The sequence below is a fragment of the Arvicanthis niloticus genome, chromosome 13 (assembly GCF_011762505.2).
Source record: "Arvicanthis niloticus isolate mArvNil1 chromosome 13, mArvNil1.pat.X, whole genome shotgun sequence".
NCBI classification, from domain to species: domain Eukaryota; kingdom Metazoa; phylum Chordata; class Mammalia; order Rodentia; family Muridae; genus Arvicanthis; species Arvicanthis niloticus.
In genome coordinates this window covers 16,422,980-16,446,891 of record NC_047670.1, presented here as the reverse complement: position 1 = coordinate 16,446,891, position 23,912 = coordinate 16,422,980, and the positions used below count along the sequence as shown (strand labels likewise).

Genomic DNA, 23,912 nt, shown 5'->3' with positions numbered 1-23,912 from the left:
GCTAGCTTAGCCCAGTCACTACCCCATTGACTTCCATGGAGTCTATCTTTTCTCATTTCCACAAGTTCTTTCAAAGGTCCCTACTAAAACAGTCATTAACATATTGATTCACCTCTAACACCCGTTACTACAGACTGTGATGCCAAAAAACATGGTGAGGTTTCATGTTTAATGCTGGCTTTCACACTGTGGGAGACCTTCTGTGGCAGAACCCCACTCTCTTCTCAGTAACTATGAAGTGGGTCTGTCCTCTCCCTGGTCACACTATTGTTTGGTCAGTGTTTCCCTATAGGATCCCTCACTGGATGGCCATCACCCCTACCACAGCAGGATGCTTGGAGAGTCATTTGGAAGTGCTGATCTGTTTGTTCCACCAAACAAGAGAGATTCCACCACACCCCAGTACTGCGCCCTTACAGACTGCCCCTTGTGTAGTATTTTAGCCTCAAAGAGAAACATAAAAGAGCCAGCACAGGCTAAAGCAAGGGAAGCTTGGAATGGCATAGACAAACCTCTGTACACTGTGACAGTCCCAGGAGGAGGGACAGAGCTGAAGGGGTCTCAGGCCACCAAGAACACTGCTACAATGCTAAGGGCACAATATGTGCAGACCCACCAGTGACACGCTTTGCCTGCTATTCTATGGGAAGCTTGACCATGCATCTTGTAGAAAGGCCTATTCCCTTCTCTGGAACACTCTCCTGGCTGCATTGCTGATCTGTCACTTTGTGCCCATTTGGGTCACCTTTCTTGGGCCTAAAGCCAGTTTCACCTGCATTGTTTTCTACATGAGTGGAAGGAGACACTGAGCGATTCATTTTCTTCTGGAGAGCCTACTTACACACTCCCAGCCGGTTTCCTCACCCAGCCTTCCCCCTCAGGACAATGAGGCTTTGACAAGCTTGTTTACACTGACCTCCTCCTGAGATTGGAGACACACTCTCCTAAGCCTCCACCAGATGGTACACATGTGAAGCAGAAAACAAGCTTAAGTTTTATCTGAAACATTCCTCTAAATGCAAAACGAGGCTGAAGACTCACTGGGACCCAGAATGGGCTTTGGGGCCTTCAGAACATACTTGCGGCTGGAAAACAAACACAGCTATCTGTGGAAACACTTCCTTACCCAAACCCAGGCAGGGCCTGCATCTGTCCTTGACACCTGGTTGTCAGAGATGTTATTTACCCCTGCACATCTTAACCACACTTAGACTCAGAGGAACAGAAGAGGGTCAAAGGGTCAACCAAGAATTGTTTCACAGTCACAGTGGTGAAAGGCCATTGGAGCGCCACCCCCTCACCAGGAAGACTCAAGCTGCCTGAGGGTGGCACAGAGAAGCCCAAGGGCTTAGGCAACTCTGAGTGTTACTGGGGAGGGAGATGGTGGCTTATCACAACAAAAAGGCCAAAGAGTTTGCTTTAAAAGGGGGTATGTTCATTTTCTTTTTTCTGACTCAAGTTTCTGGGAAAGTACTACACAAGGTTTTGGAAAAGGGTCTTTCTTCAGTGAGAGCCACCCGCACGTAGTAGGTCTGCTCACCTTTGCCTCCTCATTCACATCCCAGGTGAAGGACACAGCATTGTACGCTATCTCTTCAATGTTCCCGATGGTGTTGAAACTCTCCTTGTAATCAGCTGCAATAGGGAAAGAGAAAAAGACCTCAGCAGAGCAGCAGCCAGGTGGGGGCGCACACGCCTGTAAGCCCAGCACTTGGGGAGTAAGGACACGAGGGTTGGGGTTATGCTTGGAACACAGCAAGTCTTAGACCATCCTGGGATACGGGACACCCTGGTCCAAAACACACACCAAACGCAGATTAAATACATGCATGCATGCATGCATACATACATACATACTACATATAAACATACATCCATGAACACATGACCACACGCACATGTACTTACACAGTCAAGGAAGAATCTCTCAATAACACATTATGTCTTAATGGTCAAGTTTTAAATTTGCCTATTGTTTTCTGGCTACAAGTGTGACAAGCTACAGATGCCTGCTTATACTATTCTACCACTGAAAAACAACTTACACATATCCTTTTCCTAAAAGGACTCAATTGGTGTGACCCTTGTCTTTACCTGACTTGATTGTTAATTCAAATTTCCTCACTCACTTTCTTGACAGGCACTCCATGGTTACTTTTTTTTTTTTTTTTTTTGGAAAGTAAATTATTCTACCAATCAGGCAATGTCACTAGAACTTTAGCAAAGAAACTACAGAAGAGTGAAGGTTTTCCATGTGCAATGATGGTGCCAGGGGTCAAACACATACTCACACATACTAAGCACATGCTGTACCACTGAATTGCACCCACATGCCAAAGAAAGGCATTTGTAAACTTGTTTTTGTGAGTTGTTAGTCACATTCTGGCTGTCATCACCTGACCACTCTGGGCTGTCTCATCTTCACTCCTCGTATAGGATGGATCTATCCCCATCCATCCCATCAGACTCCCCAGCCAGACAACAGCCATCAGCATGGGTCTGTGTACTACTGTGGGCTTGCTGGGCTTCAACAGAAAAGCCACTATTTGCTTACTTCCTCTCCCCAGTGATGAAACTGAGACCTGGGCACTTCAATTCAGATTCCTTATTGCTGGGAGCTGAATGGTTGCAAAAACAAAACCAATTACCACTGTGCTCTTGGGAATGGTTCCCTAGACTCCCGAGGATAGGTCAGTTGGTCTAGCCTCAGGCTGAACTCTATTTCTCCTTTTTCTCAGAACACCTCTACTTTCTACACTCCCTAACCACATAGCAAGGTAACTTCCCCCCCCCCATTGGTTTGTTTGTTTGTTTGTTTGTTTTTCTGTGCCTTGAGACAGAGTCTCACTGTGTAACCCAAGCTGGCCTTGAACTGGAAATGCCTTGTCCTCTGAGGGCTGAGGACAGGCGTGAGCCACCAAGTCTAGCCCCAGATCTTTACACTGAAAACAAAACACATAAACTTTTAACATAAACGGCTGTATATTCAACAGAGGAAAGTCGGAGACTATAAATAAATAAGAAAAGGAAAATTAAAGCAACCACAGTCTACTGACCCACAGTTAACTGCCTTTAAACCTCATCTGTATGTTATCTCTCATCTAGCTCCTTCTCTACAAACACGTAAATATTTTTACACAGCAATATAATAAATATCTTATCATTGCTGTATTGTTTGGCCAGGCATGTCTATAGCATCTTCCCATATCTAAAACCTTCTATAAAATTTTTGGCGATTATTGCTAATAACCATTAACTGCAAATACCATCAAATCAGACCAATAAGGCTGTACTCTTATTGGTCCCTCAGTCCAATAGTTTGTTACACCAGTGTTTCCGCTTACTTTTATAGCTATATTTCACATAGATTTAATTATATTTCATTCGAGTAAATTCTTGGAGGCAGAGGTGTGGCTTGTTGCTGGAGCAGGGGCTGGGGAACGAGGAGCTGGGTTCATCACTCCACACAGAAACAAGAGATTTGAAAGGGTGTGTTCTCAAGCATAGCGTTGCTTCTTATTCCGTTTTGTCCTGTAGAGAGGAGATGGCACTGTGTAGCCCTGGCTGGCCTGACACTGACAGAGGTCTGCCTGTTTCTGCCTCCCAGGAGCTGGGGTTAGAGATCTGTGCCTCCAGGCATGGCTATAATTTTCAAGCTGACTCCTTCTGTCAAGCTGTTTCAGGGATTTATCAGGGTAACCAGGGCCTTTCTTCTCAGGTGGTTTCTTTCCAAACTGATGTTCAGAACCTGGTCCCTTCTTACTCTCATTTATAATCCCTTGATTGGTAAAGGGTTGAATTCTTGGGTCTCTGGCTATTTGTATTTCTTCTTAATCTTTTTATTTTTGTTAAGACAAGAGTTTCCACTGATTTTAAAATAAATACTCAAAGGTAAATAAGAAAGAAAACCAACATTCCACCCTACAATTTCGAAGAAGGCACTGCACAGACACAATGGGACAGCTGTGAACGCACGCCTGTGCTTTTGAAAGGCAAGCCAACAAACTCTCCCGTTTCTAAGAGAGAAGAAAGCCGGATTAAAATCCAGTTCCTCGATTCCTCACTAAGTGCCTTTTGAGGTGCTCTTGCTGCTGCTGAGTAAAGAGCAGTTTGAAGGTCAGCTGTGGGTAAGACAGCAAATGACATTTCTAGAAACTAAGACAAACCAAGGCAGTTAGACTGAGTACTTGGACACTGTGTATTCCTACACACAAGGTTTTCGTTTTCCACTCTTAATTCTCCCCATTCCCCACAAAGGCTGAAAAAAGGAGAAGGTTTCATACCACCTGTAATATAAACACACCAGAGTCTTCTAATATGGAACTCAAGCAACAAACACGATAGCCAAAATGTTTACTCTGTGCCAGGAACTATCCTTACTAGGTCCCTGATCTTACAGCTTTGGCAATAGAGGAACCAGAACACAAATAAACACATAAATATAAATAAACAAGTAATTATCTTAAATCTGCTTGCTTTTTCAAATGAATCTTGATTTTTCTCTTCTCTAATGTTCCTTGCCCATCAAAAACAGAAAAATAGAATGAAGGTAGTTCTTATTAATTATAATAATTTACACACAAAAGAACTAAATATGCAGCTAGCAAGGCATACTGGAAGACTTGGACTGGAGAGAGGGAGTAATTCTAATGAAACTGGTCCCTTTGATGCTGTGGTTTTAGCCATAAAGCCAGAATCTCTGGGCTGAGGTTACCATGTCCTGGATGTACGAGTCAGGGCAGGTAGTGTGGAAATACATGGCCACGAACATTCTCCAGGGTGTGTCAGGATGCCCCAGAGCAGGATGGGAATTTTCACATTCCCGGGGCTTAGACTATCTGACAAGCACATCTTCAAATGCTGGGGGCTTTGGTGAGAGGCAGGCTGCTGCCAGAGAGTCTCATTCCATGAGCATGGAGTTGGACCAAGATGACATCTCTGCCAGCTCTCACATGGGGTTTGTGAGTTTTTTGGCTACCTCTTTTCTACAACTTGAGAGGTTTTGGCACCATGGCAAAATGGAGAAGATCTTTTGGGTACTTTCAGCCCACGCCACATGCGGTTTTAGAAAGCACATTCGTCTCTATTTATGAGGTCCATGTAACAGCCCATACTTCCCCAAAAAACACTTCCCCTTTAGATGGACAAACCCTAAGCTATATAAAGGAAGACCAGTGATCTAACCAGGGCCACTCAGACATGACTATCCTTACACCTAGAGTGGACTCAGAGTCTGTTTCTTCTGATAAACCCACTTCCATCTCCTGGCATTCAAACCCAAAGGTTCTTGGGATGATAACTCTAGTTGAGGACACACAGACCTTATGCCAACAGTGAACTCTGAGGTCTTTTGTCTCCTCCAGTTCTTACAATGGCTCCTGGGGTAGGAATCCACATGTATGTTCTCTCCTAGAGAAAAGCCTGGCTCTTTGTGGAAGTCACAGAGCTGGTAACTAACCAACAATGATTTGAACTCAGGTCTGTCTGATACCGACAGCCAAACTTTTTAGCTACAACGGCAACCATAAATCATTGGCAGATGTTGATAGCACAGCACTTGTTTCAATGGCAGCTGTTTTATGAGGTGCTGAGGGAACATTTGGTGAAGGAAGTGGGGGACCATGGGTGTTTGGGGACTACAGGAAGCTACTTAACAAAGGAAGGCAGGGATAGGGAACTTCAACACGGAGAAGACAAACAAGAAAACATTTCCAGATCGTGCAAGCATGAAAAGGCTAAGGGAGAAGTTCAAGCTAGCCCATCTAAGAAAATCAAAGGCACTGGTGCTGTGGAAAAACGATGCTTACATTTTACCAGGGCTGCCAGAAGGGACTGAGGATGCCTACACACACTTTCCATATTCATTCCTGGCAAGTTATATTCTACACAGAAACTGTGTAGCCACAACCGCTTTTAATGTCGCAGGAGGTATGAGCGTGAGTGAATCCTTCTGCTATCTCTTACGTTATCTTCTGCAGATAATGAGTGGTCTGTTAATTGGGTGTTTTGTTTTAATTCAGACTTTTGAAGGCTCAAGGCCTCCTCACACAGACGACGTAAGAACACCGTGATGCTGGACTGCAGTCAAAGGAACCACCAGCTCCTGTTCCTTAATTAAGCCCCGTGTGCTTGGGGAATTATAACTGCCCCCCCTTTAATTATTTTATATATATTGTTGGAGATTAAACAGACTGGTGTAATTAATACAGAAGATGGCACTCTTCTAGAAGCTGTAGATTCTGTCTGGACTAGTGAGATAATGAGGGTGGAATGCTGGAGACAAACCCAGGAGCCAGGCCAATTCTGTGCATGGCTGCATCAGCTTTATCACGTGCTTGCTTTCTTAAAGCTAAGACTGTGGCATGGTAGACAGATCCATCTTCAGGGTGACAGACAGGATACAGCAAACAAGTACATCATGTAGACACCTGGGCATATGAACTCTTCTCCATGACCCTCGTGAGTTACCTCTGAGAACAGAGACAGTATCTAAAGAATCCACAGCTGACCCTCCATGGTGGACAACAGCCATCCCTGACTCCACCTGTCCTGAATACCTTTGTCCCCCATCAGCAGCCTGGGCAGATAAACACACAAAAGAGAGTGGCTCATCTGAGGACATGCGACTCTGATTTGAAAATAATAGAAGAAGCTCAAACCTTTCTAAAGGAGTTGAGGTCTCCCCTCCCCTGTTCTTCTAAATCAAAAACATCATTTTTAAAATGTGTGTGACTCATGTAAGAATTCACCAACGAGCTTGTTATTTTCCTCATAGTACTCTTAACAAGTCACAGGTAACCCAGGTGTCCTTGAGTAAGGTGACACTTGAGCTGATTTTTGACAAGCACTAAATCATTTCCATCATTTAGTCCTAGTCCATGAGCAAATAATACCACCAGTTTTCTTTCCTTTCCTTTCTTTCTTTCTTCTTGAGAGCCAAGCGTGAACTAGGCTCAGTGCTAAATACACATACATCCTGCACGTGACCATGAACCTTTGTAAACCTTACTTGCAAAGTAAGAAACACATAAGCACACCCAGTGCCTCTCTAACTCTGACACTTGGTCTGTGTCTTAGTCTTTTGTTTTCTGTTGTTGTAACTGAATACCATGGGGTTTAGTAAATTGCTTTAAAAAAAAAATATATAGCTTGTGGTTTTCAAGGTTGAGCCCAACTGGAGCTCTCTTCTCATCATCATATATGGTATCTCGTGGTGACAGGGAACATGCCAGCTCAAAAGTTTTACTCTCTTACAGAGTCACCAGTGCACCGGACTCTCACGACCTCCTCACCTAACACATTAGCACACAGGCTAGAGATTGGGTTTCTAACACATTAACTCTTGGGGACACACTACAGCCTCAGCAGGGAATAAAGAGCTGAGCTGGAACCAGAACCTATAAAGCTCCGTCTACACACAAAGCCAAACCCCTTTGGCTTCTGTGACATGAAATCTTCCAAGTGTGCATCTTTTCAGTACACAATCCAGAAAATTGGTGATAAGAGCATGAATATTCGGAGGCAGAGACAGGCGGATTTCTGAGTTCAAGGCCAGCCTGGTCTACAGAGTGAGTTCCAGGATAGCCAGGACTACACAGAGAAACCCTGTCTAGAAAAAAAAAAACAAAAAAAAAAAAAACAAAAAAAAAAAAAACCAAAAAACAAAACAAAAGACTATGAATATTCAATGAAAGCAATACTGAGTGACTCTTCATTGTTCTTAAACTATAGTAATCAAAGTATTACTATCTACTCACTGTGGTTTATATAAGAGCCTTCCTGGTGTTAGTTAGGAGGACATCCTTCTTAGGATTCTCTTTGCACTAAAGCTAATATTCTTATTGTGTTTTGTGGTGGTATAAATATGCTTGGTCTAGGGAGTGGCCCCATTAGGAGGTGTGACCTTGTTGGAGGAAGTGTGCCACTGTGGAACTAGGCTTTGAGACCCTTCCTCTTAGCTGCCTGTGAAACAGTCTCTCCTGGCTGCCTTCCTATCAAGATGTGGAGCTCTTAGCTCTTCCTGTGCCATGCCTGCCTGGAAGCTGCTGTGCTTCCACCATAATGGTAATGGACTGAACCTCTGAACCTGTAAGCTAGCCCCAATTAAATGTTGTCCTTATAAGAGTTGACTTGGTCATGGTATCTCCTCGAAGCAAAAGAAATCCTAACTAAGACATGTTTGGTCTCATTTTCAGGGCAGGAATTATATAGAACAATGTTACAGATTTCAGACTATAACAATATAAACAAAATTAGGAAAAACATTTTGTATTTTAGACTACTACTATGTTCCACATATGCTAATCTTTATACTATTTGAAGGCTGGTCCTGGGCTCCTGAGTAAAGTGTATACTATGTAAAACATGAAGACTGAGTTTGGACCATATACACATACACACATACACACAAGTGTGTCTTTACCCCCAAACTTGACTTCAAACAGTAGTAATAAATCAGTGACAGTTCATATCCTGTGCATAATCATATAACTGCACAAACATAAGAGCCTCTGTATATACCCTGGCTGTAAGTATATATATACTTAATCAACTTGGCTAGACATAAATTTCTCTGACTGGTCTAAGTGACTCAGAGAGTTTTAACTATTTTGTTGCTGGCCTACAACATTAATCTGTGGACCGCACAAAATCACCTGACACCAAGAGTTTTCGGATGAATAAAGATACAAATTGTATGGGAACTGTTCATCATTTGCCCCAGGTTCCCAGTCTCCATTTCATCAGTTGATGGTCTGCTGCTTTGTGAGGTAGAAATGGGAACAAGCAGTCATCAAAGCTGGAACCAGAAGCTACTACTGCAAATGGTTGATGTATCCTAGAACAGCTACCGTGTTCCCTTCAGCACAAACTCTAGCCTGTTCCCACCCCACATCAAATAGTTTCAGGAATAGTAACCTGTGGGAAAACCAACTGATTGGTAAAAAAATAAAATAAAAAATAAAATAAACGATCTTCTCAAATGATGGTATATTATTGTTAAGAATCTCAAGAATTACTGGGCGTTAGTGGCGCACACCTTTAATCCCAGCACTTGGGAGGCAGAGGCAGGCGGATTTCTGAGTTCGAGGCCAGCCTGGTCTACAGAGTGAGTTCCAGGACAGCCAGGGCTACACAGAGAAACCATGTCTCGAAAAACCAAAAAAAAAAAAAAAAAAAAAAAAAAAAAAGAATCTCAAGAATTAAGGTCCTATGAAACATTTCATTGTCATTTTCAAAACTTTGAAAGGTATATAGATATAGATATATAGATATATAGATATATAGATATATAGATATATAGATATATAGATATATAGATATATAGATATATAGATATATAGATATATAGATATAGATGATATAGAGAGTGAGCTGTGGTTCAGAGCTGAAGCGAGCAGATCCACATAGAGAAATGAATGACATCCAGATCACTCATGGTGAACCTGTCACTAAATTGAACAAGCCTAATTCCTTCAGGGACTAAGGATATGTTAACATTAACTTTCACCTTCCAGCATCCCACGACCCCCATGCTGCAGTCACATGTACCAGCCTACCTTGCAGACATGGGAAGATAGACCTGTTCCCTGAGACACGGGGAGGATGTGCTCAGAGTCACGATGGCTGACCACATGGATGTTGCTATTTATGCTTTTCATGCTGTTTCTGCTCAATTTTACTCATTTTCTAACGTTATTACAAGATTTTGATATTATTTCAAGATTGAAATGCTATTCTTTTAAATGCACTTTTGGTAGAGTTAGATTTGTCCTCCAAAAGAGGAAAACTGTTGCTAACTTTTGATTACTTTACAAGGGTGACCTCGGCATCTAGGCACCTGAGTGCCACGGCCTTGGAAAGTTACTGACTTGTCTGAGCTGGCCCCCTACGCATAGGAGAATGGCTATGATCAACACGTGCCACAGGCATCGAAATCAATCATAATCAAGCCCTTTTTCTGGAGAATTAGTATCTCAGAGAAAGATCATAGTTAACTCTGAGAGACTGTTTATTAAGCCCTTGCCTATTTCAATACACATATTTTTAAAACTGGAAATACTATCTGAGGTCTTATTTAAAGCATCTCCACACCATAAAGTCACACCATCAGGATTGGGGCAGAACACAAAAAATTCAATCAAATGGAAGTATAAATCCCACGATGGAGTGAGCTACAGCCATGCACACGGAAAAGGCGCCATCAGGGCAGAGGGAAGGAGAGAGGCAAAGAAGCAGATTATGGCCCTAAACATATGAGTCTGTTAGGTAAGTTTGAGGATGGGGGGATGGGGTGGAGTACGTGCACGTGTGCATGCGTGCATGCATATGTGTGTGTGTGTGTGTGTGTGTGTGTGTGTGTGTACTGAGCTCTCACTATCTAGCACAGTCTGTTTAAAGAGCAGTTCCACCCTCTCACTAAGATGTGGGAGCAGAGGGGGTGTGTCTTTAGGAATCCACTACACCCCAGCACTCCATGGAACATTCCTTCTGGTTAGCCATTTGGGCTCCAATATTCCCTGGAAAAGAAAAGCTGTTTATCAGAAAAGGCTCATTAAGCAATAATGATTGGACCAGGAAAAACAAGACTCCTCAGAGCAACAAAGAAAGCTACAGAAGTACAGCCCTGAATTTCCAAATCTAGCCTCTTTGTTTTGGTTTGCCTTTAAACAATTCCCCATTTGTTTAATCCAGTAAAACTTTCTAGCTAGGCTTAAAAGGAGAATCTCCCCTGGCTTATTAGTGTGCATTACGTTTTTTTACATTAAGTAATTAAATTGTTACCTTAATTTAAAAAACAAAACAAAAACCTGGTGTGTAATAAAAGGGCAGCTTAATACAAGAAACCGCCTTGCTGGGCTGGAGGACAGCTCACTTACTCAGATGCTTGAGGACCCAAATTTAGTTCTCCTGAACCACAATTTTAATAAAAGAAACAACAGCCTAGTGTGGAGACATGCTTGCAACCCTAGGTTCCTGGAGCTTGCCAGTCATCCTGGCCAGTGAGCAAATGCTTTCTCAAAACAGAAAGGTGGCCAGCACCTGACAGCCAAGGTAGATCTCTGGCTTTCACGTGTTCTCTCTGCCTGCCTCTCTCAGGCTCTGTCTCTGACTCCTCCCCCTCTCTCTGTCCCCCCTCCCTCCCAACAGAAAAATGACACCAAAGTGAATCCACATGAAAGAGAGTCCAACCCCAAGTACACTTCCTTGTTAACTGGACAAACTGGGGCTGACCAAACTGCCCTAGATACTCACGCCCCTAACCCTTGTTCAACTGTTCAACATTGATTGAACACCTACTATGTATGTACCAGGAGCTGGATACTTAAATGTTGAAAAGAAATTCTCAGTTCATTCAGATAACTGGGCATCCGGTGGACGAACAGAATGGAACTGACAGCCAAGTAAATATTGCAAAGTTGTAATGGCTGACTCAGTCCTGATCCAGGAAAGGCTGCCTACTCTACAGAGAAACTCAGGAAGACTCGCCCAAGTGGGCTGGGTCAGGGACTAGGTTTTAAGTGCACTGTCTTGCAGGTGGAGATGGGAAGGCTTGAATCAAGAAGAGCTCTGGGGAACAAGGAAGTTGGGAATAAGTACGGAAAGGCAGAAAGGTGGAAATATCCCTACAGGGCAGCACTGAAGTTGCTAGAAGACATTACTCTGGGTTGAGACATGACTAGATTAGCATCTAGTGTGAAACCTGGGATGAGGAAGAGCTGTGAGAGGGATGAAGGCTGGGGTTTGGGACTAAGTCTCAGGCTGGGTGCTACAAATGCTCACCCTGACCCTTTCATGGAGGGAAACGGGGAGCCCAGGGCCACTCATACCAGGGAGAAAATGAGAAATGGGTCTCCCTGGGGAGGCTGACCTAGACACAATGAGTTGCTGAGATTCAAATTGAGACATGCATGCAATAAACAGAAACCCACAGCGGGTCTATTATTAACCTTGAATTATTTTCTGTCTGCGCAATCACCAAGCCTTAAGGAGTACTTACATTTTACAACTTTTAAATACCCAACCTTCACACCTGATGGTGCTTTTATCACATCAGTATTTCCCAACCAAAGCTAAAGATGAAAAGGAATTTCCAGAAACCGCAGCTTTAGTACCGCCCTCTGAAGCAGGGCCTGTCTTACACAGCATGTAGATGTGGCAAAGTAACAGGAGGGCTTGGGAGGCTCCTGGCCCTCAACCCACACGCCCCCTCACATCTGGATCTACAGAGGAAACAGGGATCTGCTTGCTCTCTGGCTTGGCGCTCAGAGCCTCATCGATCTCAGTCCTCACAGGTTGTTTTCGAAGCAGGGGGATCTCATGGTTTTATTTTATTTCGTAATCAAGTTTAAGTATGTTCAGAAGTACGGAAGCAACCTAAAAAAACGTCCTAAGATGAACTTAATTTATCGCTAAGAAGACAAGCCGAGCACTGTCCAGACTGTGGGAGAGGAGAGGTCTTCAAGTTCTGAGGCTAGGACAGCCCTGAGCTCAGATGGAGGAGGAAGCAGGCAGTTGCTAGAGCTTCTCATGTCCAATCTTCCTTGGGTCCTAAAATCCACCTTCCCTGAACTCTGCACATCTGACTGCCTTTACTCACTGATCGACAAAACCTCTCAGAGTAGCCAGCATGGAATTCCTTATAAAACCTGCTAGGAGGCACATAAACACAGCACCCTCCTCCAGAAAACCCGGGGGTGGAAGAGGAGCAAGTTTAATTTGAATACAATTCCTATTTGCATGAGTCTAGTGCAGAGGCTCCAGGCCACACGATCCACAGTGTCCAACAAGACTCTGGGCTTGAGTCACCTCTGGAAGACTCCTCTGGTCTTCACACAGAACCACAAAGAATTGAGTACACAGAATGTCTTCCTGTCATTACAACTGAGGCTTCATACAAATGTCTTCCTCACAGGAAACTATTATAATGGGACACAATTTTAAAATGGCATTTAAGAAGAAATCAGATAGGCAGTGATGGTACTTTCCTTTAATCTCAGCACTCGGGAGGCAGAAGGAGGGAGATATGAGTCTGAGGCTAGCCTGGTCTACAGAGTGAGTTCTGGGACAGCCAGGACATACAGAGAAACTCTGCCTTAAAACAGGAAGGGAGAGAGAGAGAGAGAGAGAGAGAGAGAGAGAGAGAGAGAGAGAGAGAAGGAGGAGAAAATTAATTTGTATTGGGACACACCCATTCACAAGTCCTATAATGACATGCTAATAACTGAAAATCAAATATATAATTACACGATTACTATTAACACTACACATAATAAACTCAGACAGGAAATATGACGGAGAACCAAAATTAAAATCTGAGGTCGAATTAAAACATGTTGGTTTGACAACTACCTACTGGCACTGAGAAGTACCGGTGTTCCCATGGACATCAAACCCTGCTTCCCCCACTGGGGACAGGCAAACGAATTGTGATGTGTATTATGTCGGACCATGTGAGCTATTCACAATGAGAAATTCGAGTCGTGTCCCCGAGAGATCCTATGTGGAAACGGCACAGACCAGTTGTGGCTTCATTTATATGCTGTTAATATGAATTGTAAGATCTCACTTGTCTCCCTATTTGAAAGATAACAGAAAAACACTCACATTCAGAGATGGAGCTGTTCACTGAGTGGATACCCTGAAGTTCAGTTCACTGTTAGACTTGTGATCCACTTCCAGTGTTTTTCCATGGATCGCACTTAAGAAATCTATCAGCTTTCTTTTACAAACGAGCCCCAGGACCTGCTCTGTATGTGAACACTTGCCCTAATATGCATCCACCAGTCTGAACTCAGCACCTGGCCGACCTCTGCTCCCCTCCCCACAGCCTGGCAACATGCCTCTCTTAGTACCACTGCCCCAGGATTACTGAGCTGGCAGAGCTGAGATACCCTGTCATGGTCCTCTCCTCCTTCCTCCTCACCTCCTGTCAGTTATCAAGAGATGGCTCATTTCCCATTTCCAACTATGTAAGCTGGTTTTTTCCTTACCCATCACTGGCCTCCCAATCGCCAGTCTCTTTCCTCCTGTGTCCCTTCCCCTCAAGCTAGCCCAGAATTTACTCTCTCATTACAATTCTGACAGACACACACAATTCTTATCCAATGCCTCCAAAATCAAGTACTACAACTCACTAAGGAGAAATCCCAAGTCCACTCATGTGTCCCAAGGTTCTGTGGCCCTCAAGGTGTCCTCTCCAGTTGCGACTACCCCCATTAGGCTTCATTGTATGTCCCCTGGGACAGCTTGACTCAGGGGCCCCGTTAGAAGTGGAGATCAGCAAGTTCCATTTGCAGATCATATATCCATCACTCTCATATCACCACGGATCTCCTTCAAAGGCCTTCTCACCACATCCTCTGTATCCCCTGCCTTCCCTGATCGTTGAATTGGTCCATCAACCCTCTCTCACTAGCATGCATGAGAGTTTGAGCCTCTTCTACCTTTCTCAACAGATGTATAAAGTAGTTTTCCAGTATCTTTTTTTTTTTTTTTTTTTTTTTTTTTTTAAATTTTGGCCATTTCATCTGAGCAGATGCCACTGTCTGGCTTGCAGGCTCTTTCAGTTTGTTTTTTGACTCTCATGGCCTTGATATCCCTTCAGAAATATCTGCCCTGAGAAACTCTCCTTTTAACACCTTGGATGCTCATCTTCTTGCATCTAGGTGAGAATAATGTGAGGGTAAGGCCCTGCCTTAATTACATTTTAATCACCATGACTGAAAAAGGCCTGGCCCACAGAAGGTACTCTCTAACTATCAGCTGAATAAACGCACACATGCATTTCCTCAAGCTGCTGTGGAAAAAATATGGGCTTGTCAGTGACTAAATGCCTTAATACAATGAGGTTTAAAGACACTCAAAGGACAAATATGATTTAAATGGCTTCTCCATGTGGGAGGCATAGTTGACTCGGAATGCTTGAGCAGCAGAATGGAAACTTATTTACAACTGGAAGTAATTGCCATCATTCAAGGAGCTCGAGAAAGAGCTGTGCTAGTTGGAGACCTCTGTGTGTTTGTCTGTCTGACTTCTAGGGAGCTGGGGCTCAAGTGTTAGCCCTTCCTGCTCCACCCCAAACATTTTATAAACTAACATATAAGAACCACACACCTGATCTGGCTCTCAGCTATTCCAGACCTACACAACCCAGCACAATGTCCTCAGCCCTGGATGGCAAGTGATGGCATCCTCTGTCGCTCTGTGCTGCACGTGACCAGAGACAAGGGCCAGTTAGGCCCTGAGATACAGCACAGAACCACAGAGAGTGGGAGCAGCCTCAGGCATTACGTTTCCATCCATCCACACGCACCAAGACTTAGCTGGAGTTCTTGCCTCTGCCATCTCTCTTCTTAGCTTTTAGGAAACACAATGGTTGTTTTGAGGATGCTTTTCGTTTGTTTTGGGTTTTTTTGAGACAGCATTTCTCTGTGTAGCCCTGGCTGTCCTAGAATTCATTATGTAGACCAGGCTGCCCTTGGACTCAGAGATCCACCTGCCTCTGCCTCCCGAGAGCTGGGATTAAAGGCGTGTGCACATCACCAGATGAGGATGAATATTTTAAAGTTTATGTATGATGTCTAAGTTTGTAGCAAAGGAGGCTGTGCCCAGAGAGTAGCTGTTAGTAAGGTACAGTCCACTCCTGCAGACCTACCCTCCACCAGTCTGAGTGCTTATGACGGCATCAATTCGTGCATTCAGACATTCACTACATCTCTGGCTTGTGCTAAGCACAGAGCAGAGGCAGGAGAAAAAAAAAAAAAAAAAAAACAAGACAAGGCTCTGCTCTCAGGGAGATTACCTTCTAGAAGAAGAGGGAACAGAAATGCAAACATATGAATGAACAGCAGGTAAGCTGGCGATAAGTGTTCTGATATGAAATAAAGACAACAGAGACAGACAGGGTGGTAAGACACTCAGAAACAGGGATCTTGTTGGGGTTTGAAGGAAATGAGGAAACAAGGCTCCCAAGTGCTCATCCCAAGAGTTTCCTGGGCAGACGGGTAGCCCATGAAGAATCAGCTTCACTGAAAAAATACAACAGAATCTGGGAACCTAGGCCCAAGCTGCCAGCCTCCTGCCCTTTGTTCTGACCCTGAGTTCCTTTCTCTTTCTCATAGAACCACAGACTGGACCCCTGGGGTCTCTCTGAGCCTTGGAAGTACAAAACACCTTTCCACGTAGAGAATGAGGCCAGGAGACAAGAGGCAGGCTCAAAGAATGGTTGAAAACCTGGTCCAAGTAAAATAAGCTTGTGTAAGGAGAGGCAAAAACATTCCCCCACCGTACAGAATGCAAGCTAGTGACTATCCCCAGGCATGAGTGTAGGGGCATGCTGGATACTTACTTAGGAAGGCCTAGTGGGAGGGACAAGGTCTGTGGCCACAGGCAAAATAGGAGTAGAGGTGGAGAGAACAGGGGTAGGGGCTAGTCATCCCATCACCCTACAAAGTGAGATGAAGACGCTTGTGCCTTTCATCAGTGGCAGCTATAACTTAGAAGCTGTGAGTCCTATGATGCCCAATTCAAAAGATCGCTGATTAAGAACTAAAGCTTGCTGAGATGGTGGCCCACACCTTTAGAATTCCAGCACTTGGAAGACAGGCAGGCAGATCCCTGTAAATCTGAGGCCAGCCTGGTTTATATAGTTAAGTTCCAGGACAGACAGAGCAGCAGTGAAACTCTGTTTCAAATTAAAAACAAAAACAAAAACAAAAAAACCTAGGTCAACAAGATGGCCAGTAAAGGCTCTCGGACCCCAAGCCTGAGGACATGAGCTCAATTCCAGAAAACCGCACGGTGAAGGGAAAGCCAGTTCTCACAAGTACCCTCTGCCTATCTGTCACATGGACACTGTGGCACACACACACCCATGCACACTTTTCTTTTTAACATACAGTGAACTTTAATTAAAGAGGCCCTGCCTCTGTTTCTTATTTCAACTTGAAGATCACTGTCTCTAGGCCCTGGATGGGTCTTTGCCTTTTTGTGTTTATTGTTAGATTTACTTGTTTTGCATGTATAAGTGTATGTGGGATTTGCCTGCCTGCATGCATGTGCAGCAAGTCATATGTGCGTGTTTATGTGCACACACATGTTCGTGCACACACACTCTGCATTCACACATGCATGTATGTGGGACTCTCTGAGAAAAGCATGGAGGCAAACGGGAGGTAATAAAGAGAGATTTATTGGAATAGCTAGAGAGGCGGGAAATTACTCCAGTCTCTGCAAACGTAACCCTGTAACACTGTCGGAGCTGGTGAACGGGCATGCCAGCAAGGTACCTTTATTACTTACCTTATTTGAACTGAGCCTATATTTCCATTTAATTGCTTCTCTCATTTTCTCGGGCAATAATTATAAGACTAACTTTTCAAATAAAATAAAATTGCTTCTCTGTTCTACACAGACGGTTATAGAACAGGTCGGAGCACGTTTTCCTAGCACCGTGCTCCAGCCTCGGGCTCTTGGCGCACTGGCTTGAAAACAGTTCTTATCCCAGCCCTTGAACTGATTTCCAGGACAACTTGCCTGACATGGAGACACTGCTCCTTGCCTCAGTTTCCCTGTTTATTAGATTAGTATTTGGCTAGTGTTTCTGTGTAGCCACCCCTCTGTGTATGAGGGTAAGAGAAAGGAATGGGGATAGCTTAACCATTCAGCAGGCTATACCAACATTTAGTTTCAAAATGTTCTCTGGTGACTCTCTAATATTAAGCTAGATTACTAGCTACTCTCCGCCACTGACCCAGGGAGCTGTCAAGGCTGCCATGAGGGAAAGAGCCTTTGTTCCACTGTATAAGACATGAAAGCATGTGTCCTGTCCTTTTACTGGCTTAATATTTTGTGACGTCCAATGAGAATCTGCCTTCTGCCTACATCCATGAGGACCACAGACATAGTCTAAGGGGTTATGACTTTAATTATGAGAAAAGGAATTCTTTATGAGAGGAAGTTTGCTAGATACTGCCAATACTTTCAAGAAATGTCTAGAAAATTTGAAATCTACTCTTCAGTTTCTCCTACTCTTCTCTGTGTCTAGGGAGCTGATCCTGCAAACTCTTTGGGGGTCCTGTGCTCCCCGGCCTTGAGTCCGATTGAGAAGCCCAGACAGGGCCCTTGGGAGCAGGAAAGCCTAGGCACTTCCCCGCCCCTTTGGCACTGAACTTGTAGCTGACAGCAGTTCCTCTGGGGTTCCACCTCCCAATGGAAAACTGCTTCCTCTGTGGTCCAAGTTCCTGCTGGGTGGTTCCCCTTTGAGTCCCCAGCCCCACAGGTGCTACCTGGATGCCTCCCAGCTCCATCCTTTCTAACCTTGACAAGGAGCTAGTTGAGCAGGTAGCATAGTATCTGCCTTTCTGTCTGGACCTTTGACTGTCCAGAGAACTCCTTGATCTCTAGAGAGCAGATATTGCATTTAGAAATATATACAAAGAGAACTCTGCAGGTTTTTTCTTGACTGGCAGTCAAGTTTCTCAGACAGATATTTTCCTGACCACCAACTTCTGTTAGGACAGAATTATAGACTACAGGTCACTAGAATCCCAGGACCTTTGTTTGTGAGGGGCCTTGAGCCTCATGGGCCTGAGTTTTACCATGCAGAAAGGGACAAGAGTTTATCCAATCTGCTTACTGCCTATACAGCTCAAACACAAAGCATGCAAATATTTTAGAAACCGACATTGTGTTACAAAGACATTATTATTATTATTATTATTATTATTATTATTATTATTACATAAGTTGAATCTAGTAGAAAGAAAAAAAGCTTTCTTCTCTGCTGAGCCTGACTGATTTTCAGCTTGGTCTGTGCCAAATGTCACAGATCACATGTACAATTCAGTTCCTGGCATAGCAGAGTTTAACACAGCCTCTGTCGTGGTCAATGTACTGGGCTGTGTTTGGCAACCCAGCCAGTTGCCAAAACCTAGAGGGAGAGGCAGCTTACCAATGTCGAGGACCCTCTGCTTGGCGGTGTGCTGCCGGGAGTGCCAGTATTTCCAGTATTTCAGCTGCTCATCTCGGTTTTTGTCTTCACTAAAGACCACCATCACCACACTCTGCAGGAGAGAAAAGCAGCCGTTATCCTCTGCTGTCTCACAGGGTTCCACTTCCAGCAATTCTCACCTGGTGTGTAGCTTTTATTTAAGAGCCAGGAATGGTGGCTCCTGCCTTTAATCCCAGCACTCAGAAGCCAGAGGCAGAAGGATCTGAGTTTGAGGCCAGTTTAGTCTTGGGGCAGCCAGGGCTACACAGAGAAAACCTACCCTCCTACCCTCAAATCTAGAGAATGCAGCAAGGAACTGCCTCAAGGAGTTAAGGTGTTTGTTCCAAGCCTGATGGCCTAAGTTAAATCTTTGAGACACATGGGGTGAAAGGAAGAGAATCAACTTCTGAAGTTATCTTACTTGTAGGTATTTGCGCATGTATGCCTACACACACACACACACACCTACACACACACACACACACACACACACACACACTGGAAACAGCATGGATAGAAACAAACCCCTTCATCATTCCTACCACAACACCAGGACAACCAGATGAAGTAGCCTTTGGCATGGCTGTTATTTTACGGGGTTAGCTCAAAACCGAGAAGCATGTTGTTTGCATTGGGAATAAACACATCTGATGAAACTTTCTGTCTTAAATGGAGTTGATGCCATTTGTAAAGAAGAAGACATCCGTCTCTCCCCTAGGGAGTGCCTCAAGCTGGAGTGGAGCAGGTAATAAGAGAATTGCGCAGGAGACACAGAAAATGTTAGGAGATAAACTCATATTGATATATTTCAAATGTCAGATAACTCATAACCCAAGAGTACAAGGGCAGGTATGCACTTCAACAAAATGTGGCTATCCTTTACATGAGCTAGAGCAACCAATTCTATATCACAGAAATAAGAATTTAAACCTCACTTCAGTTCTAAATTACAAACCGACCTCATTTACATAGATTTACATATATTCTCTGTCATTCTGGAATGCAGGCCACCATGACCCTGTCTCAGGCTCTAGAATGATAGGGTATGAGGTGTCATGCCTGGTTCAGATCACATTTCCAGCAAAATGGAACAAAAGGAGATAAAATTTTCATATTAACCAGTTATTTATTTTGTTTTTTGTTTGTTTTTGGGGTGTGTGTGCGTGCATGTGTGTGTGTGTGTTTGATTTTTCCAGAAAATTGTGTAACAACCCTGGCTCTACTGGAACTCACTTCATACACAAGGCTAGTCTCAAACTTTCAGATATCTGCCTTCCTCAGCCTCCCCAGTGCTGGGATTAAAGACATACAACATGGCACCGGTTTCAAATTTCCATGTTAAAAGACTTCCAAGATCCCCGTAAAGTGGAACCACTGGGGAAGTCCAAACTGATGTCACTTAAGTGGCTGCCACCTTTTCAGAGTGACAGCTGTGTGATGCTCCTACACATAGGATTAAACTGTGTTCTCCTAGATAGCCATATCTGGATTGGGACCTAAGGAGAAATCTTTTCCTGCCTCCGGAAGCTTCACAGAACACTGTTTCTAGTTGTACTTGGTTTTCTCGGTGGTGCTGGAGATGGAACCCAAGGCCTCATACAGACTAGGACTAGAGACCCCCAAGCAAACATGGCACAACACAGCCCACCCTTGTGCCTAGAGGAGTTAGTCCGGAAGCTGGCAGCCTGGTACCTACCCCAGCAATCCCTTCCATCTTAGTTACCTCACTGATTAGCTCCTGAAAGCCAAGTTTTCTTATGTGTTATGCATACTGTAACAATGTGCTTTATCACCGTTATTATTATTAATTATTGAAAACGGTTGTGCAATCCCTGACACAAGGAAGACACCATCACTGTGTGACTCGTTGATGCAGTGCATTCTTGTTGATACAGTTTGTCCTCCACCATGGTCCTGGCCACAGGGTTGGAACATGTTGATGTTCCTCACAGTGGACCCTGGGCACCTTTTGACTGCCAATGGGCTTACCTTGCTTGGGAAGTTGACCCGTATGTGGTGGGGACACTGTGCTCTAGACATGCCATGGTTCCCTGCTTCTCAAGCTGAAGCGCTTAGTAGGGTGTAACTATGGACAGAGTCTGGCTGGGGACCACAGGTACAGTGGCATGGAGCCGTTTGTAAGAGAGCAGGCAAATCTACATTGCAACCAAGCAGGAACGTCCTGCAACACTTTTCTAACTCTGTTGTGAGGGTTTTGTTGTTGCTGTTATTGTTGTTTTTGTAGTAAAAATGGATTACCTGTCACCTCCCTGCTGGCAGTAGCAGGCATGTCGGGTACTGGCATACTTCCAAAGCAGACAGACAGCGACAATTCATGTCATTTCCCACAAATGAGATTAATTAATACTCATGAATCTGAAATCCCTCCAAGCTACCACTAGTGGGAATGATACCTCGCCTTTTGGATCCTGGGTAAGGCAGGGGCTACAGAAGGCTTTGTAAGGGCTGTAAATGGTCCAAGACTGGGCAGAAAATGCTCTCTGCTACACTGCACCCACACACATACCCTGATCTACAGATCGGCTGAAAAGAACTACACAGTCTGCAAGCATGAAAGAGGCCAGCAGGATTCCTTGGTACAGTGAAAAAGCATGTTCAGCCAAGTTGTTCCCCTGGGGTTTATTGGTTACTGATTAAAATGATAAACTATGAGCAATAGATTCTCTTGCACCAAACTTTCTGAAATTTTCCATGCTATTCCACAGGTATGTGAGGGGGCAATTCCACCCCGTCGACCATCCTGGACTTTTATTTTGAGAAATGTGTCCCATACCCTGACTTTGCTGATGGGGTGTCGGAAGCATTTGTTGTCTCCAGTCTCACTGAGTGTGATGGCATAAAATTGTCCTTTGTTGAGGTAGGTCATGGGGCCCTCCCCCTGCTTCTGACGGAGAGATTTGGTGGCTTCCAGGGTGTACTGAAACGTACCACTGTGAAGAGAAAACACAGAGCAGTCAGTTCACTGGACATTCCTCCCTTCCCGAGCAGCTTCATGTCAACAGTATTTTACGTGAACATTAACAAATATTGACTATTTTACAGACAAAATACAGAATAAAGCAAAAGCAATGAGCCCAAACCAAAGGTTGGTGCTGGTACAATATACATCTTTTAACTGTGGCTTGTAAACCAGATGGTTTTAAGTCAGGAAAAAGTCCAGGATGTGCTGGGCGAATTCATGCCAGAGAACCCTGAGTAGATCTTGGGAATTCGTTCCCACTTTTGTCCTCAAAACAGCAGCAGAGCTTCCCCTCAGCATCCACATTTGCCCAGTGTCCTTTGTATCTAGCCACAAACGCCCTGGAGCTTGATTCTGACCATCCACCTCCGACTTCTAACAGCTGACGTCATAGCATGTGCCCTAAAACTGGCCCATTTCCTGTTTGGAAACCTGCAGGAGGATTCACGGTGAGGCCACTCCAAGTCAGGGGCTTGTGGGTGTCGGCCCATGACAAATGGCTTACTGCCTGCTTTTACAAATAAAGTTTTATTAAGACAGCAGTACGTCTGCTGTTTACTGTCTTGCTCATTCCAGAAAAGGCTGAAGATCTTTGCTCAAATGGTTCTTCTCATATTTTTAAGATGTAATTCATAAAGCAAAAACACTGATTTTTCTAATTGTTTAAAATTAATTATAGGTAGGAACCATGTCTTTTTATTCAACTTTTTCTTTCAGAAATGCTTGTTTTCGTTACACTGTGGGATACGCCATAGAAGGGACTTATTAATAAACTCTATACTTTCTGAGTCCCTCTCTGCTGGGCTCAGTTATTCACCTTGATCTTCAAGAGACATGGAGCAGATAAAGGAACTCTCGGGAAGATAGCGCCCTTAGTTTGACAAACAAGTTGACTGGAGGAACCTTTGACCGCAAGCCCTAAACTCTAAGACCCTCTTGTCCTCCTGAGCTCTGCCCTCGGATGTCTGACCGCCCAGAGCTTGCATGCGCCGTGGGGTGCCGCAGGACCAGGTGAGTCGGGAGCCCCTGGGCGGGGGTCCCGGGGGGCTCTCCTCCTTCCTCAGTACCCGTTGTCTCGGTGCTGGTCTTTCCCCCGGACCTAGTATTCAGGGCAGACCAAAGAAGAGGACCCCGGCAGCTGCTGACCCCCTACAACCCTACGGGAACCGCACTTTGCTTCCGAGTTCTGTGTACAGCACCTGCCAAATATAAGGTATTCGATGCAGAGGGATATGTGAAGCCTCAGTCCTGCACTGACATTGCGATACGGCACGTGGCCCCCATCCCTGGCCACTATGACGTCCAGGACCGTTTCCGAATTGAGGTATCAGAGGAAGGGGCTGAGGGACGAGTAGTTGGAAGAAAAGACATCACGTCTATTCTTCGGGCCCCAGCGTACCCCCTGGAGCTTCAGGGACATTCTGAGCCAGTGCCCAACCCAGGGCCTGCTGCGTGGACGGGACCAACCCCAGCCAGACATCTTCAGGAGACTGCCCCCCAGCAGCTGGCCACCAGCTCCTTCCCGCTCTTCTTGCTGACAGGCATCATGTCATCTCTGTGGCCTTCCTACTTCTGCCACTGCAGGACAAACTTGGCAGCCAGCTGCCTCAAGTCCTGCATGTGTCCCTGGGACAGAAGCTGGTCGCGGCCAAGGTCTTCGGCCTCCTCACCATGGTGCTCCTCCGGACCTGAGCTCTTAGCCAAACCCACCGAACCCAATCTCCTTCGCAGGCAGGGACCGAAGGCAGCCACTGTGATGATTGCACCTTGCTCCTCCTCCTTCCCTTCTGCCCATCCATTGACTGTCAGCCTCCCCACAACAAACACCCAGGGATTTATACTCATTTTCCAAGTTGAATAAAATAAATTTTAAAAATCAAAAGAAAAATCAAGAGAGAGAGAGAGAGAGAGAGAGAGAGAGAGAGAGAGAGAGAGAGAATA

The 23,912-nt window shown here is 44.7% G+C and overlaps 1 protein-coding gene and 1 pseudogene across 5 annotated transcripts in view; one reads left to right on the top strand and one right to left on the bottom strand.

The window, feature by feature from the left end:
* The window catches only part of Grhl2 (grainyhead like transcription factor 2), a 133,169-nt gene that overhangs the window by 50,451 nt on the left and 58,806 nt on the right, over positions 1–23,912 (bottom strand). For all 5 annotated transcript variants that reach the window (XM_076911273.1, XM_076911274.1, XM_076911271.1 and 2 more), the window contains 3 exons: positions 21,786–21,942; positions 18,953–19,064; positions 1,541–1,635 (listed from right to left, as the gene is read on the bottom strand). In XM_076911273.1, the coding sequence (XP_076767388.1) occupies positions 1,541–1,635; positions 18,953–19,064; positions 21,786–21,942 (364 nt within the window). The remainder of the gene's footprint in view (positions 1–1,540; positions 1,636–18,952; positions 19,065–21,785; positions 21,943–23,912) is intronic.
* Positions 22,956–23,718, top strand: LOC117719205 (motile sperm domain-containing protein 3 pseudogene; annotated as a pseudogene).